The sequence below is a fragment of the Colobus angolensis genome, unplaced genomic scaffold (genome assembly GCF_000951035.1).
Source record: "Colobus angolensis palliatus isolate OR3802 unplaced genomic scaffold, Cang.pa_1.0 Scaffold121, whole genome shotgun sequence".
NCBI lineage: Eukaryota > Metazoa > Chordata > Mammalia > Primates > Cercopithecidae > Colobus > Colobus angolensis.
The window spans coordinates 8,025,376-8,038,826 of NW_012113253.1; the positions used below are offsets into that span (position 1 = coordinate 8,025,376).

General features: G+C 38.5%; 1 protein-coding gene across 3 annotated transcripts in view; it reads left to right on the plus strand.

Annotated features, from left to right (window-relative positions):
* Positions 1-13,451, plus strand: part of RGS22 (regulator of G-protein signaling 22) — a 147,462-nt gene that overhangs the window by 40,801 nt on the left and 93,210 nt on the right. For all 3 annotated transcript variants that reach the window (XM_011931708.1, XM_011931716.1, XM_011931726.1), the window contains 2 exons: positions 2,087-2,717; positions 4,184-4,345. In XM_011931708.1, coding sequence (XP_011787098.1) covers positions 2,087-2,717; positions 4,184-4,345 — 793 coding nt within the window. The remainder of the gene's footprint in view (positions 1-2,086; positions 2,718-4,183; positions 4,346-13,451) is intronic.

Below are 13,451 nucleotides of genomic sequence, written 5' to 3' on the forward strand. Positions count from 1 at the left end.
CAGTGCAGTACTTAGTGGTTGGGGAGAAAAAATTATCCACATACCCTTTGCCTCACTCCACTTCTTATGTTTTTTGAGAGACAACTTTGTATAGTGAAAAGGAGATGGGTTTAGAATGCAACTCTGATATTTATTTGCTGTGTGATGTTTGATGAGTTTTTCCACTTCTTGGAGCCTTACCTTTTCTCATCTGTAAGATTAGAATAATGATATATACTAAATGTATAGAAAATGCCTGGCCTGGTGCTTGGTACCTAATATGCAGTCAATTAGTGTCATTATTTCTTATCATAGTTTACAAATTCTTGTTAAGTCTTTGCAATAAAGTGGGTACAACATTTTTCTCTTCCTAAAAAAAATAGTTATTGATGGGAATTGAGTTTCCCTTCTGTTTTTAAGTTCAGATTATTTTTCACCTTAAAAAGCAGATAAATTTCTACTGTGGGGAGCTTTGTGGCTATACTGACTTTTCATAAAAATAAAAGGAATCTTCCAGAAATGGGAGTTATTAGAGAAAAAAACTTAGGTGTGATGACTCAGGAGAAGAACTCAGGAATTCACTTACAGTTCCTAACTAATCTCTTTAAGAAATATACGCAGACTCTGGGGAAGTTAAATCTGGATTCCCTAGAATTGAACCTGAGTCTAGGTAAAGAAGAAAATAATCTCCCCAATTGAAAATAGTTGGATTCATAGGCTTCTTGTTGTTTTCCCAAAATATTGAAGTAGATAATTAGAGATAAAAATAGTATACAGGAAGAGAAGGATGGCAGGAGATGGTGAGCTGGAATGCCTGCTTCGCTCTCTGTGACATCCTCCCTTCAGTTCCATGGGATTGAGTGTACGTCCAGCATCCTCTCACAAAGTCTAATCTCTCAATATTGGGGAATTTATTAGCAACAAAAATTGTAATGAAATGTTTCCAGTTCATTGAGATTTGAACTGTGGTAATTGAGAAAACGGTCATTGAGAATGGGGCATGGATGACAACAGTTAGCTGATCTGTGGCAATTCAAGGGGTAGATTTACTATGTGAAATAAAGCACTAACATCAGACATGTCACTGATTTTTGAAAGAGAAAATAGGAGCTAAATACTATATCTTTAGAAAAAGCATACAAATAATCCTTTTGTAAACCTTTGTAAGTATCTCGTGCCATTTTGTATCTCGTGCCATTTTGTAACTTTAATGATAAACTGTAAGTTTGATAGTAATTGAATCTTTTAATGAAATGGTGAATTTTAAAACTTGCTATTATTGTCTCCAGTTCTGGTCTGTTTATATATGGTCTCAATCTATGGTAGTGAATTTTCTTTTATCATACAGCATGAAATATCAAAGCACATATAATCATTTAGTATACATATTCTAATTCCTTAATAGATTTGGCACTTATATATTGACATTTATATATCAGTCTGGAATATTACATTTTAAAAGTACATAATGCATTTTCAAATATCTTCTGTGTGTTAGGGATGTCAGATATTTAGTCCATCTGCCACCATTCTTTTCTTCCAAATCCAGGGAAGACAAGGTTAATTCCCACTGGCAGTTTTTTTTCTACTGGTTCCAAACGTAGCCTCAGAATCCTTCTTTATTTTCGTTTTTGTTTGTTTTCTGTTCTTTCTTTTTCTTTTCTTTTTCTTTTTCTTTTTTTTTTTTTGAGACAGAGTCTTGCTCTATCGCCCAGGCTGGAGTGCAGTGGTGTACTCCCAGCTCACTGCAACCTCTATCTCCTGGGTTCAAGCGATTCTTGTGCCTCAGCCTCCTGAGTAGCTGGGATTACTATGCCACCATGCCTGGCTAATTTTTGTATTTTTAGTGGAGACGAGGTTACACCATGTTGGCCAGGTTGGTCTGGAACTCCTGACCTCAAGTGATCCCCCCACCTCGGCCTCTCAAAGTGCTGGGATGACAGGCATGAGCCACCGTGACTGGTCCAGAATCCTTCTTAAGACACTGGTCCATGCAGTCACTATCTATGATAAACCCATTTGACGTTCTGGCTCTATAGCATCTATTTAATAATAAGAAAGGTTTGTATTCATATCTAATCTAATAGCCTTTTATGACTTAATACAGAGAATTTTATCTTTGATGATGGAGTTCACCCTAGGACAAAAAAGGACCCATTTAAAACCACCAAACTGATTTCTGAATTTGAAGAAGAAGAAGGAGAAGAAGAAGAAGAGGTGTCTGTATCTCTACAAGACACTCCTTCTCAAGCTCTTCTGAGAGTATACCTTGAAAAGAAACAGGATGTTGGTGAAAGCCTGACAATGCATTTCTCAACATGTGAAGAATTTTTAAGCTCCTATGTATACTTTATTTTGAGAGGAGCAATTCAGCAAATTGTTGGAAAGCCAGTTGGAGAAACCCCAGACTATATAAACTTCAACAATATAACAAAAGTGTCGTTTGATGATTGTTTTGAGTCTATTCGTGGCAAGAATTTTTTAAGTGAATTAGTTCAAACTACAAAGGAGAGGGCAGAAGAGATAGAACAAACAAGTTTAAGTTCAAAGAGTGAGAGCGCTGGACCAGAGAGCAGGGCCGACTGGTGTATTTCTCATAGGACTTATGACATTGGCAATAGAAAGGAGTTTGAAAGATTTAAGAAATTTATAAAAGGTACATTGGGAGAGAGATATTGGTGGCTATGGATGGATATTGAGAGGTTAAAAGTTCTTAAGGACCATGGAAGACATCAAAGGTAATTCTATTTTTTTTATTTTTCAATAGTTTTAAAAACAAATTATGAATATTAATTTGGGTTATTCAGCACAGGGAGAAAGCCCAAAGTAAATTTTTAAAAATGTAATTTTTTACTCTTGGAGGAATGAATGATAATAAAACTTACTTTATTGTAATAGTAATATTGATCACACTAGTTTTCTGATTTCATAGTTTTCAGATACTAATGATAACAGTTATTGGGGTTTGCATAATGTTTCTGCCCATACATTCTAGAACTACTTTCAAATTAATTATTCTATTTTCATTTTTATAACATTAAAGTGATATATAATTTTTATAGAATAAAATAATTTATCATTTATATACCACACTAGCATAAAATAGACATCTACTCTCCCTAGTAACCTACTTGGTTAACAAATTCCATAATCTTTGGTTAGATGCCAGGTAGCTGGGTATCTGGATGAGTCTCTCTGCTAGAAAACTTCTTGGAGGTCCGATGGGGCTCAGGTCTTTGTTTGGTCAGCTCTATATGTTTTAGATTACTGTAAGTTGAAGAAAAGAGAACCCTGTTTTAGGAAAGTCTTTAACTTGTCTTTAGTCTCCTGATCTGCTCTGAAGCAGATCAACTATAGTAGATTGCAATTACCTTTAAGGGTTTGACTGAGTATATACTAGTCACTGGGTTATTCCACTTATTTTAATGACATTCAGATCACAAAGCTCGTTGTATATAGCGATAAGAGCAGAGGTCACTAAATGGTTGATTATGAAGCATGACCTGATTGATCATTACCACTTTTGAACATATGTCAGGGTAGTTACATGCAAGTAGCCTACATAGGTTTTTCAGGATCAACACTGTAGTTCCCACTGTTGCTGTAACAAATCACCACAAACTTAGTGACTTAAAGCAACAGAGTTTTATTTATTCTCAGACAGTTCTGGAAGTCAGAAGGTTCTAGGGGTAAACAAATTCCTTATTTTTTCCATCTAATGAAGGCCTTGGTTCATGGGCTTTTTCTCCATCTTCAAAGCTAGCAGCACAGCATCTTCTTTCTGACCTCTGCTCTATCCTCACGTTTTTCTCTGTGATGTTGACCTTCTTGTCTCTCTCTTAGAAGGATCTTTGTGATTACCATGGGACAATCTAGGTAATACAGGAGATCTCTTTAAAGTCTTTAACTTAAGCACATCTGCAGAGTTTCCTTTGACATGTAAGGTAACTTAGTCACAAGTTCTAGAGATTAGAACGTAGACATCTTCGCAAGGTCATTTATTCAGCTTGTCACAAATACCCTTGCCATTTCCATAACTGTGAGAAGTATCTTTACCTCCACAAAAATTTTGGGTACCTCTGACACTCTGTTGGTTTTGAGATAGTTCATTACTTGTCTGAAACATTTCAGAAGTGAAAACATTTTGGTAGTTTAATATTCTACCAATATGTGTGTGTATATGTGGAAATGTGTTTTCTTTCAGACATCTTGAGAAGATGAAAAAATGCTATCTAGTGAGCAATGGAGATTACTACCTTTCTGCAGAAATCTTATCAAAATTTAAACTGTTAGGTGGATCACAGTGGAATGAAGAGCATTTAAGAAATATTCAGCCTGAAGTTTTAAAACCTTTACTTCTGTATTGGTAAGAAAACATGAATCAGTTACTTACTTTTACTTTTCTTAGGCCAGTTGTGAGTTATACCTTTTTTTCTTATGGATATATGACTTATGGAAACCTAAAATGACAAGACTATTATATCTTTGGCATTCTTTAAGTTACTTGTCCTTTAGATAATTTGGATGTTTGGATGACTTTAAATCCATAATAAGGTGGAACAGTACTTAAGTTGCCTTTTAACTTTGGTGATCATATTCTTTTTTTTTTCAGCAGAATTTGCATTTTATTTATTTATTTACTTTTAACTTCTATTTTAAGTACAGGGCTACATGTGTAGGTTTATTACATAGGTAAACTTGTGTCATTAGGGGTTTGTTGTATGGATTATTTCATCACCCAGGTGTTAAGCCTTATATCCCTTAGTTATTTTTCCTGATCCTCTCCCTCCTTTCTATCCTCCACCCTCTGATAGGCCTCAGTGCGTGTTGTTCCCCTCTGTGTATCCATGTGTTCTCATCATTAGTTCCTACTTATAAGTGGGAATGTGATGTATTTGGTTATCTGTTCCTGTGTTAGTTAGCTGAGGAGAATGGCCTCCAGTTTCATCCATATCCCTGCAAAGGACGTGAACTTGTTCTTTCTTATGGCTGCATAGTATTCCATGGTATATATGTACCACATTTTCTTTATCCAGTCTATCACTGATGGGCAATTAGGTTGATTCCATATCTTCACTATTGTGAATAGTGCTGCAATGAACATACATGTGCATGTGTCTCTATAACAGCATGATTTATATTCCTTTGGGTATATACCAAGTAATGGGATTGCTGTATCAAATGGTATTTCTATTGTTAGGTCTTTGAGGAATTGCCACACTAGCTTCCACAGTGATCGAATTAATTTACACTCCCACCAACAGTGTATAAGCCTTTCTTTGTCTCCACAACCTCACCAGCCTCTGTTATTTTTTTTGACTTTTTACTAATAGCCATTCTGACTGGCTTGAGATGGTATCTCAGTGTGGTTTTGATTTGCATTTCTCTAATGATCAGTGGTGTTGAACTTCTTTTCATATGATTGTTGGCCACATTTATGTCTTCTTTTGAAAGTGTTCATGTCCTTTACCTACTTTTTAATGGTTTTTTTTTTTGTGTGTGTGTGTGAATTTAAGTTCCTCATAAATGCTGGATATGAGATCTTCGTTTGATGCATAGTTTGCAAAAATTTTCTCCCATTCCATAGGTTGTCTGTTCACTCTGTTGATAGTTTCCTTTGCTGAGCAGAAGCTCTTTAGTTTAGATAAATCCCATTTGTCGATTTTTGCTTTGGTTGCAGTTGCTTTTGGCATCTTTGTCATGATATCTTTGCCTGTGCCTGTTTCCTGAATGGTATTGCCTTGGTTGTCTTCCATGGTTTTTATAGTTTTGAGTTTTACATTTAAGTCTTTAATCCATCTAGAGTTAACTTTTGTGTATGGCATAAGGAAGGGGTCCGGTTTCAGTCTTCTGCATATGGCTACCAGTTATCCTAGCTCCATTTATTGAATAGGGAATTCTTTCCCCATTGCTTGTTTTTGTCAGGTTTTTCAAAGATCAGATAGTTGTAGGTGTGTGGTCTTATTTCTGCATTCTCTATTGTTCCATTGGTCTATGTATCTGTTATTGTACCAGTACCATGCTGTTGTGGTTACCATAGACCTATAGTATAGCTTGAAGTTGGGTAGTGTGATGGCTCCAGCTTTGCTCTTTTTGCTTAGGATTGCCTTGGCTATTTAGGCTGTTTTTGGTTCCATATGAATTTTAAAGTAGTTTTGTCTAGTTCTGTGAAGAATCTCAATGGTAGTCTAATAAGAATAGCATTGAATCTATAAATTGCTTTGGGCAGTATAGCCATTTTAATTATATTGATTCTTCTTATTCATCAGTATGGAATGTTTTTCCATTTGTTTGTGTCACCTCTGATTTCTTTGAGCAATGTTTTGTAGTTCTCCTTGTAGAAAATTTTCACCTCCCTACTTAGTTATATTCCTAGGTATTCCTAGCTATATTGCTATATTTCTAGGTATGCTTTTTGTGGCAGTTGTGACTAGGGGTATGTTCCTGATTTGGCTGTCAGCTTGGAACACATTCTTCTACACCTGACATTTTTATGATTGATATTTCATAAAATTTGTGTGTGTGTGTGTGTGTGTGTGTGTACATGTAGCTAGAGTTGCTATTATCATCTTAATAAGCTTTTTTTGAGTATTACTATAGGCTAAGTGCTATGCTAAGAATACAAGGGTGAAACATGATCAAATCCTTGTGGTCGTAGTATGATGGGAAGAATATACATGTGATATTAGTAAAACAAAAGAAAGTGTGATAAATGCACAGGATATAGAGGGGAGGTAATGTTTTACCTGGGAACTTGAGGGACTTGAAGCAAGGGAAAGAGAATGGGCATAGTGGAAAAAAATATATACCATTTGAAGATCAATGAATTGTTCCATGTGACTGTGATCGATCTGATTGTGTCACTTATCTGCACTAGACTTTTTATTTTAAGATAACTGTAGACTTACAGTCAAAGAAGGCTGAGCATGATGGCTTGTGCCTGTAATCTCAGCACTTTGGGAGACTGAGGCAGGAGGATTGCTTAAGGCCAGGAATTTGAGACCAGCCTGGGCAATGTAGTAAGACCCCACCTCTATTTTATTAAAACCATTTTTTAAAATAAAGAAAAATAAAAAAGAAATAATACAAACAGATACTGTGTATCTTTCATATATTTTCCCCCAGTGGTAACATCTTGCATAACTATAGTACAATATCACAATGAGGACATTGACTTTGATACAATTTCTTTGTTATTTTTCTCTCTGGAAGATCTGTCCAATGCTGAAAGTAGGGGGTTGAAGTCTCCAGCTATTACTGCATTGGGGCCTATCTCTCTTTTTCATTCTAATAATATTTCCTTTTTATATCAGAGTGCTGCAGTATTTGGTACATATATATTTAAAATTGTTATATCCTTTTACTGAATTGACCCCTTTATCGTTATATAGTAATCTTCTTTGTCTCTTCTTACAGTTTTTGTCTTGAAATCTGTTTTGTCTGATATAAATATAGCTACTCCTGCTTTTATTTTTTTTTGTTTCCATTGACATGGAACATGTTTTACCATCCCTTTATTTTTAGTTTGTATGTGTCTTTGTAGGTGAAGTGTGTTTTTTGTAGGCACCATATCAGTGGGCCTCGTTTTTTCATCCATTCAGCCACTGTGTCTTTTGATTGGAGAGTTTAGCCCATTTACATCAATGTCATTATTGATAAGTAAGGACTTCTGCCATTTTGTTGTTTTCTGGTTGTTCTGTGGTGTTCTATTCTTTCTTTCCTTCTTTTCTGTCTCCCTTTAGTGAATGTGATTTTCTCTGTCGATATGATTTAGTTTCTTGCTTTTTATTTCTTGTGTATCCATTGTATGTTTTTTGGTTTGAGATTACCATGAGGCTGGCAAATGCTATCTTATAACCCATTATTTTAACCTGATAAGAACTTAACATTGCATAAACATACAAGCAAAAAGAAAACTAATAAAAATTCTATGCTTTAACTTTGTCCCCCTACTTTTAAATGTTTTGTTGTTTCTGTTTATATCTTATTGTACTGTCTATGTCTTGAAAAGTTGTTGTAGTTCTTAATTTTGATTGGTTCATTGTTTAGTCTTTCTACTTAGGATAAAAGTAGTTTATACATCACTGTTACAGTGTTGTAATATTCTGTGTTTTTCTGTTTATTTACTATTACCTGTGTGTTTTATACCTTCAGGTGATTACTTATTGCTTATTAACGTTCTTTTCTTTCTGATTGAAATACTCTCTTTAGCATTCTTATAGGACAGGTCTTGTGTTGATGAAATCCCTCAGCTTTTGTTTGTCTGAGAAAGTCTTTATTTCTCCTTCATATTTGAAGGATATTTTTGTTGGATATACTATGCTAGGGTAAAAGGATTTTCCTTCAGCACTTTAAATATGAGGTTGGTGCAAATGTTATTGTGGTTTTTGCCATTATTTTTAATATGTCATGCCACTCTCTCCTGACCTATAACGTTTCTGTTGAAAAGTCACCTGCTGGATGTATTAGAACTCCATAGTATATTGTTTATTTTTCTTGCTGCTTTTGGGTTCCTTTCTTTATCTTTGACCTTTGGGAGGGTACCTTGAGGTACTCGTCTTTGGGTTAAATCTGTTTGGTGTTCTATAACCTTCTTATATTTGGATATTGATATCTTTCTCTAGGTTTGAGAAGTTCTCTGTTATTATCCCTTTGAATAAACTTTCTACCCTTATGTCTTTCCTACCTCCTCTTTAAGGCCAATAACTCTTAGATTTGCCCTTTTGAGGCTGTTAAGGCATGCTTTATTGTTGCTTTTTTTTTTTTTTGTCTCCTCTGGCTATGTATTTTCAAATAACCTGTCTTCAAGCTCACTGATTATTTCTTCTTAATCAATTATACTGTTAAGACTCTGATGCATTCTTCAGAATCCCAATTGCATTTTTGAGCTCCAGAATTGCTGCTTGATTCTGTTTAACAATTTTAATCTCTTTGTTAAATTTATCTGATAGAATCTTGAATTTCTTCTCTGTGTTATCTTGAATTTCTTTGAATGTTCTTTTTTTTTTTTTTTTTTTTGTGAGACGGAGTCTCGCTCTGTCGCCCGGGCTGGAGTGCAGTGGCCGGATCTCAGCTCACTGCAAGCTCCGCCTCCCGGGTTTACGCCATTCTCCCGCCTCAGCCTCCCCCAAGTAGCTGGGACTACAGGCGCCCGCCACCTCGCCCGGCTAGTTTTTTTGTATTTTTTAGTAGAGACGGGGTTTCACCGTGTTAGCCAGGATGGTCTCGATCTCCTGACCTTGTGATCCGCCCATCTCGGCCTCCCAAAGTGCTGGGATTACAGGCTTGAGCCACCGTCTTTGAATGTTCTTAACACAGCTATTTTGAATCCTCTGTCTGAAAGGTCACATATCTCTGTTTTTCCAGAATTGGTCTCTGTTGCCTTATTTTATTCATTTGGTGAGGTTGTTTTTTCCTGAATGATGTTGAGCTAGCGGATGTTCTTCAGTGTCTGGGCATTGAAGAGTTAGTCCATTCTCTTGTTACTAATAAAGACATACCTGAGACTCAGTAATATGTAAAGGAAAGAGGTTTATTGGACTCACAGATCCACATGACTGGGAGGCCTCACAATCATGGCAGGAGACAAAGGAAGAGCAAAGGGGTGTCTTACATGGCTGCAGGCAAGAGAGCGTGTGCAGGGGAACTCCTATTTATAAAAATCAGATATCATGAGACTTATTCACTACCACAAGACCAGCATGGGAAAGACCCACCCCACGATTCCATTACCTCCCACTGGGTTCCTCCCATGACACATAGGAATTATTACAATTCAAGGTGAGATTTGGATGGGGAAACAAAGCCAAATCATATAATTCTGCCCCTGGCCATCCCAAATCTAATGTTCCTTTCACATTTCAAAACACAATCATGCCTTCCTAACAGTCCCCAAAGTCTTAACTCATTTAGGCATTAACTCAAAAGCCCACAGTCCAAAGTCTCATCTGAGACAAGGCAAGTCCGTTCTGCCTATGAGCCTGTAAAATCAAAAGCAAGTCAGTTACTTCCTAGATACAATGGGGGTACAGGATTGGTGTAAATACACCCATTCTAAATGGGAGAAATTGGCCAAAACAAAAGGGCTACAGGCCCCATGCAAGTCCAAAATCCAGCAGGACAGCCAAATCTTAAAGCTCTGAGATGATCTTCTTTGATTCTATGTCTCACGTTCAGGTCATGCTGACGTGAGAGGTGGGTTCCCATGGTCTTGGGCAGCTCTGCCCCTGTGGCTTTGCAGTGTACAGCCTCCCTCCTGCTGCCTTCATGGTCTGGCATTGAGCATCTGCATCTTTTCCAGGCACACAGTGCAAGCTGTTGGTGGATCTACCATTCTGGGGTCTGGAGGATGGTGGCCTTCTCCTCACAGCTCCACTAGGCAGTGCCCCAGTGGGGACTCTGTGTGGGGGCTCCAACACCACATTTCCCTTCCACACTGCTCTAGCAGAGGTTCTCCATGAGGGCCCCGCCCCTACAGCAAAATTCTGTCTGGACATCCAGCCATTTCCATACATACTCTGAAATCTAGGCAGAGTTTCCCAAACCTCAATTCTTGACCTCTGGGCACCTGCAGGTTCAACACCATTTGCAAGCTGCCAAGGCTTCAGAGGGACTTGCACCCTCTGAAGCCATGGCCCAAGCTGTGCCTTGACCCCTTTTAGCCACAGTGGAGCAGCTGGAACACAGGGCATGAAGTCTGTAGGCTGCACATAGCAGGGGGCCCTGGGTCCCAGCCCACAGAAACATTTTTTTTCCCCTAGGCCTCCAGGCCTATGATGGGAGGGGCTGCCATGAAGGTATCTGACATGCTCTGGAGACATTTTCCCCATTGTCTTGATGATTAACATTTGGCTTATCATTACTTATGCAAATTTCTGCAGCCAGCTTGAATTTCTCCCCAGAAAATGGGTTTTCTTTTCTATTGCATTGACAGCCTGCAAATTTTCCAAACTTCTATGCTGTGCTTCCCCTTGAATGCTTCGCTGCTTAGAAATTTTTTTCCCTGGATACCCTAAATCATCTCTCTCAAGTTCAGAGTTCCACAGGTCTCTGGGGCAGGGGCAAAATGCCACCAGTCTCTTTGCTAAAACATAGCAAGAGTCATCTTTGCTCCATTTCCCAACAAATTCCTCATCTCTGTCTGAGACCACCTCAACCTGGACTTTATTGTCCATATCACTATCACCATTTTTGTCAATGCCATTCAACAAGTCTCTAGGAAGTTCCAAACTTTGCTACATCTTCCTGTCTTCTTCTGAGCCCTCCAAACTTTTCCAACCTCTGCCTGTTACACAGTTCCAAAGTTGCTTCCACATTTTCAGTATCTTTACAGCAGACCCCACTCTACTGGTACCAATTTACTGTATTAGTTCATTCTCATGCTGCTAATAAAGACATACCCGAGACTGGGTAATATATAAAGCAAAGAGGTTTAATGGACTCACGGTTCCACATGGCTGGGGAGGCCTCACAATCATGGTAGAAAACAAAGGAAGAGCAAAGGGATATCTTACTTGGCAGCAGGCAAAACAATTTGTGCAGGGGAACTCCCATTTATAAAACCATCAGATCTTGTGAGACTTATTCACTATCAGGAGAACAGCACAGGAAAGACCTGCCCCCATGATTCAGTTACCTCCCATCAGATCCCTCCAATGATATGTGGGAATTATTATAATTCAAGGTGAGATTTGGGTAGGCACACAGCCAAACCGTATCAGGTAGATATTGTAGTCTTCACTACCTGGGCTTATTTGTACCCATCCTTGGGAAGGCTTTCCAGATATTTGAAAGGACTTGGGTATTGTGATATAAGCTGTATCTGCTTTAGGGGGCACACTAAGCTTAGTAATGCTGTTGTTCTTGCAAACTCATAGAGGTACCTCCTGGATGGTCTCGGACAATATCCGGGAGAATCCTCTGGACCCCAAGTAGAGACTCTTGTTCTCTTCCCTTACTTTCTCCCAAACAGAGTCTCTCTCTCTGTTCTGAGCCACCTAAAGCTGGGAGTGGAGTGTGGCTACCACCACTGTGACTGTGCTGGGTCAGATCTGAAGCTCACATAGCACTGGGTCTTGCCCAAGCCCTACTGTAACCACTCCCTGGTTACTGTGTATGTTTGCTCAAAGCCCTGGGTTCTACAATTAGCAGGTGGCAAAGCCAGCCAGGCTTGTGTCCTTCCCTTCAGGGTGGCAAGTTCCCGCAGGCCCTAGGTGGGTCCAGAGTTGCCATCCAGGAGTCAGGGACTAGAGTCAAGCACCTTAGAAATCTACCTGGTGTACTATTGTACTGTGGCTGAGCTGACACTCAAAGCATAACTTGTACTGCTTCCCACTGTTCCCTCCCCTTTCCAAAGGTGGAGGAGCCTTACCCCACAACCACCATCACCATGGGCCATGAGGAGTTCTGGCAGCCATCCCATGTATGATTTATTTGATAAAATTCTACAGATATGCCCCCTTACTGGTTGACATGCAAATATGTAATTTTGAATATTTCCAAGTCTGCAAGTAAAGATTCCGAAATATAGTATAGAATGACCACAGAGATCTATACAGAATGCCTTCTGATCCTAAACTAATTATGGACTTTGGATTCTCTTTCACTCCCAATCTGTGTTCATATCGGGAGAGATATCCATCTTCTTCCTATTTTACTTTATTTTTAAAATTTTTGAAATTTTTTTAGAGACAGGGTTTCACTTTGTCAGTCGGGCAGGAGTGCAGTGGCATGGTCATGGCTCACTGCAGCCTAGAACTCCTGAGCTCAAGTGATCCTCTCACTTCAGCTTCCCAAGTAGATAGGACTTACAGGAACATGCCACCATGCTCAGCTAATTTAAAAATTTTTTCTGTAGAGACAAGCTTGGCATGTTGCCCAGGCTGGTCTTGAACTCCTGGCCTCAAGCAATCCTCCCACCGTGGCTTCCCCAAATACTGTGATTATAGGTATGAGCCATCATGCATAGTCATTCTTCCTATTTTAAAGGGAAGTAATTTTCTACCAGGCCTTGAAATATGGAATAAGAATTAGTCTTTGGGCTGTGGCATTAAGGGGAAGACCTGGTCCAAGAAGCAATTACCAGCAGGCTCTTACAGCTGGAGTTAACCCTATATCCAATAAAGTGTTAGCCCACATACTGAATACCATGATATCTATCCAATTAAGTGTGGCCTTAATATTGTGCCAGACACTGTTTTCCCTAAGTTTCTGGCAGTAATGTTGGTCTTTGATTTATATAAATTATTATAAAATTAATTCTTACCTTCAAATTTAAAGCTTGAAAATAAATAATATGCATTATAACCTACTTTAGTAGCATACTTAAGCATTATAAAAATGTTTATAGGCCGGGCACGGTGGCTCACGCCTGTAATCCCAGCACTTTGGGAGGCCAAGGCGGGCAGATCACAAGGTCTGCAGATCAAGACCATCTTGGCTAACACGGTGAAACCCTGTCTCTACTAAAAATA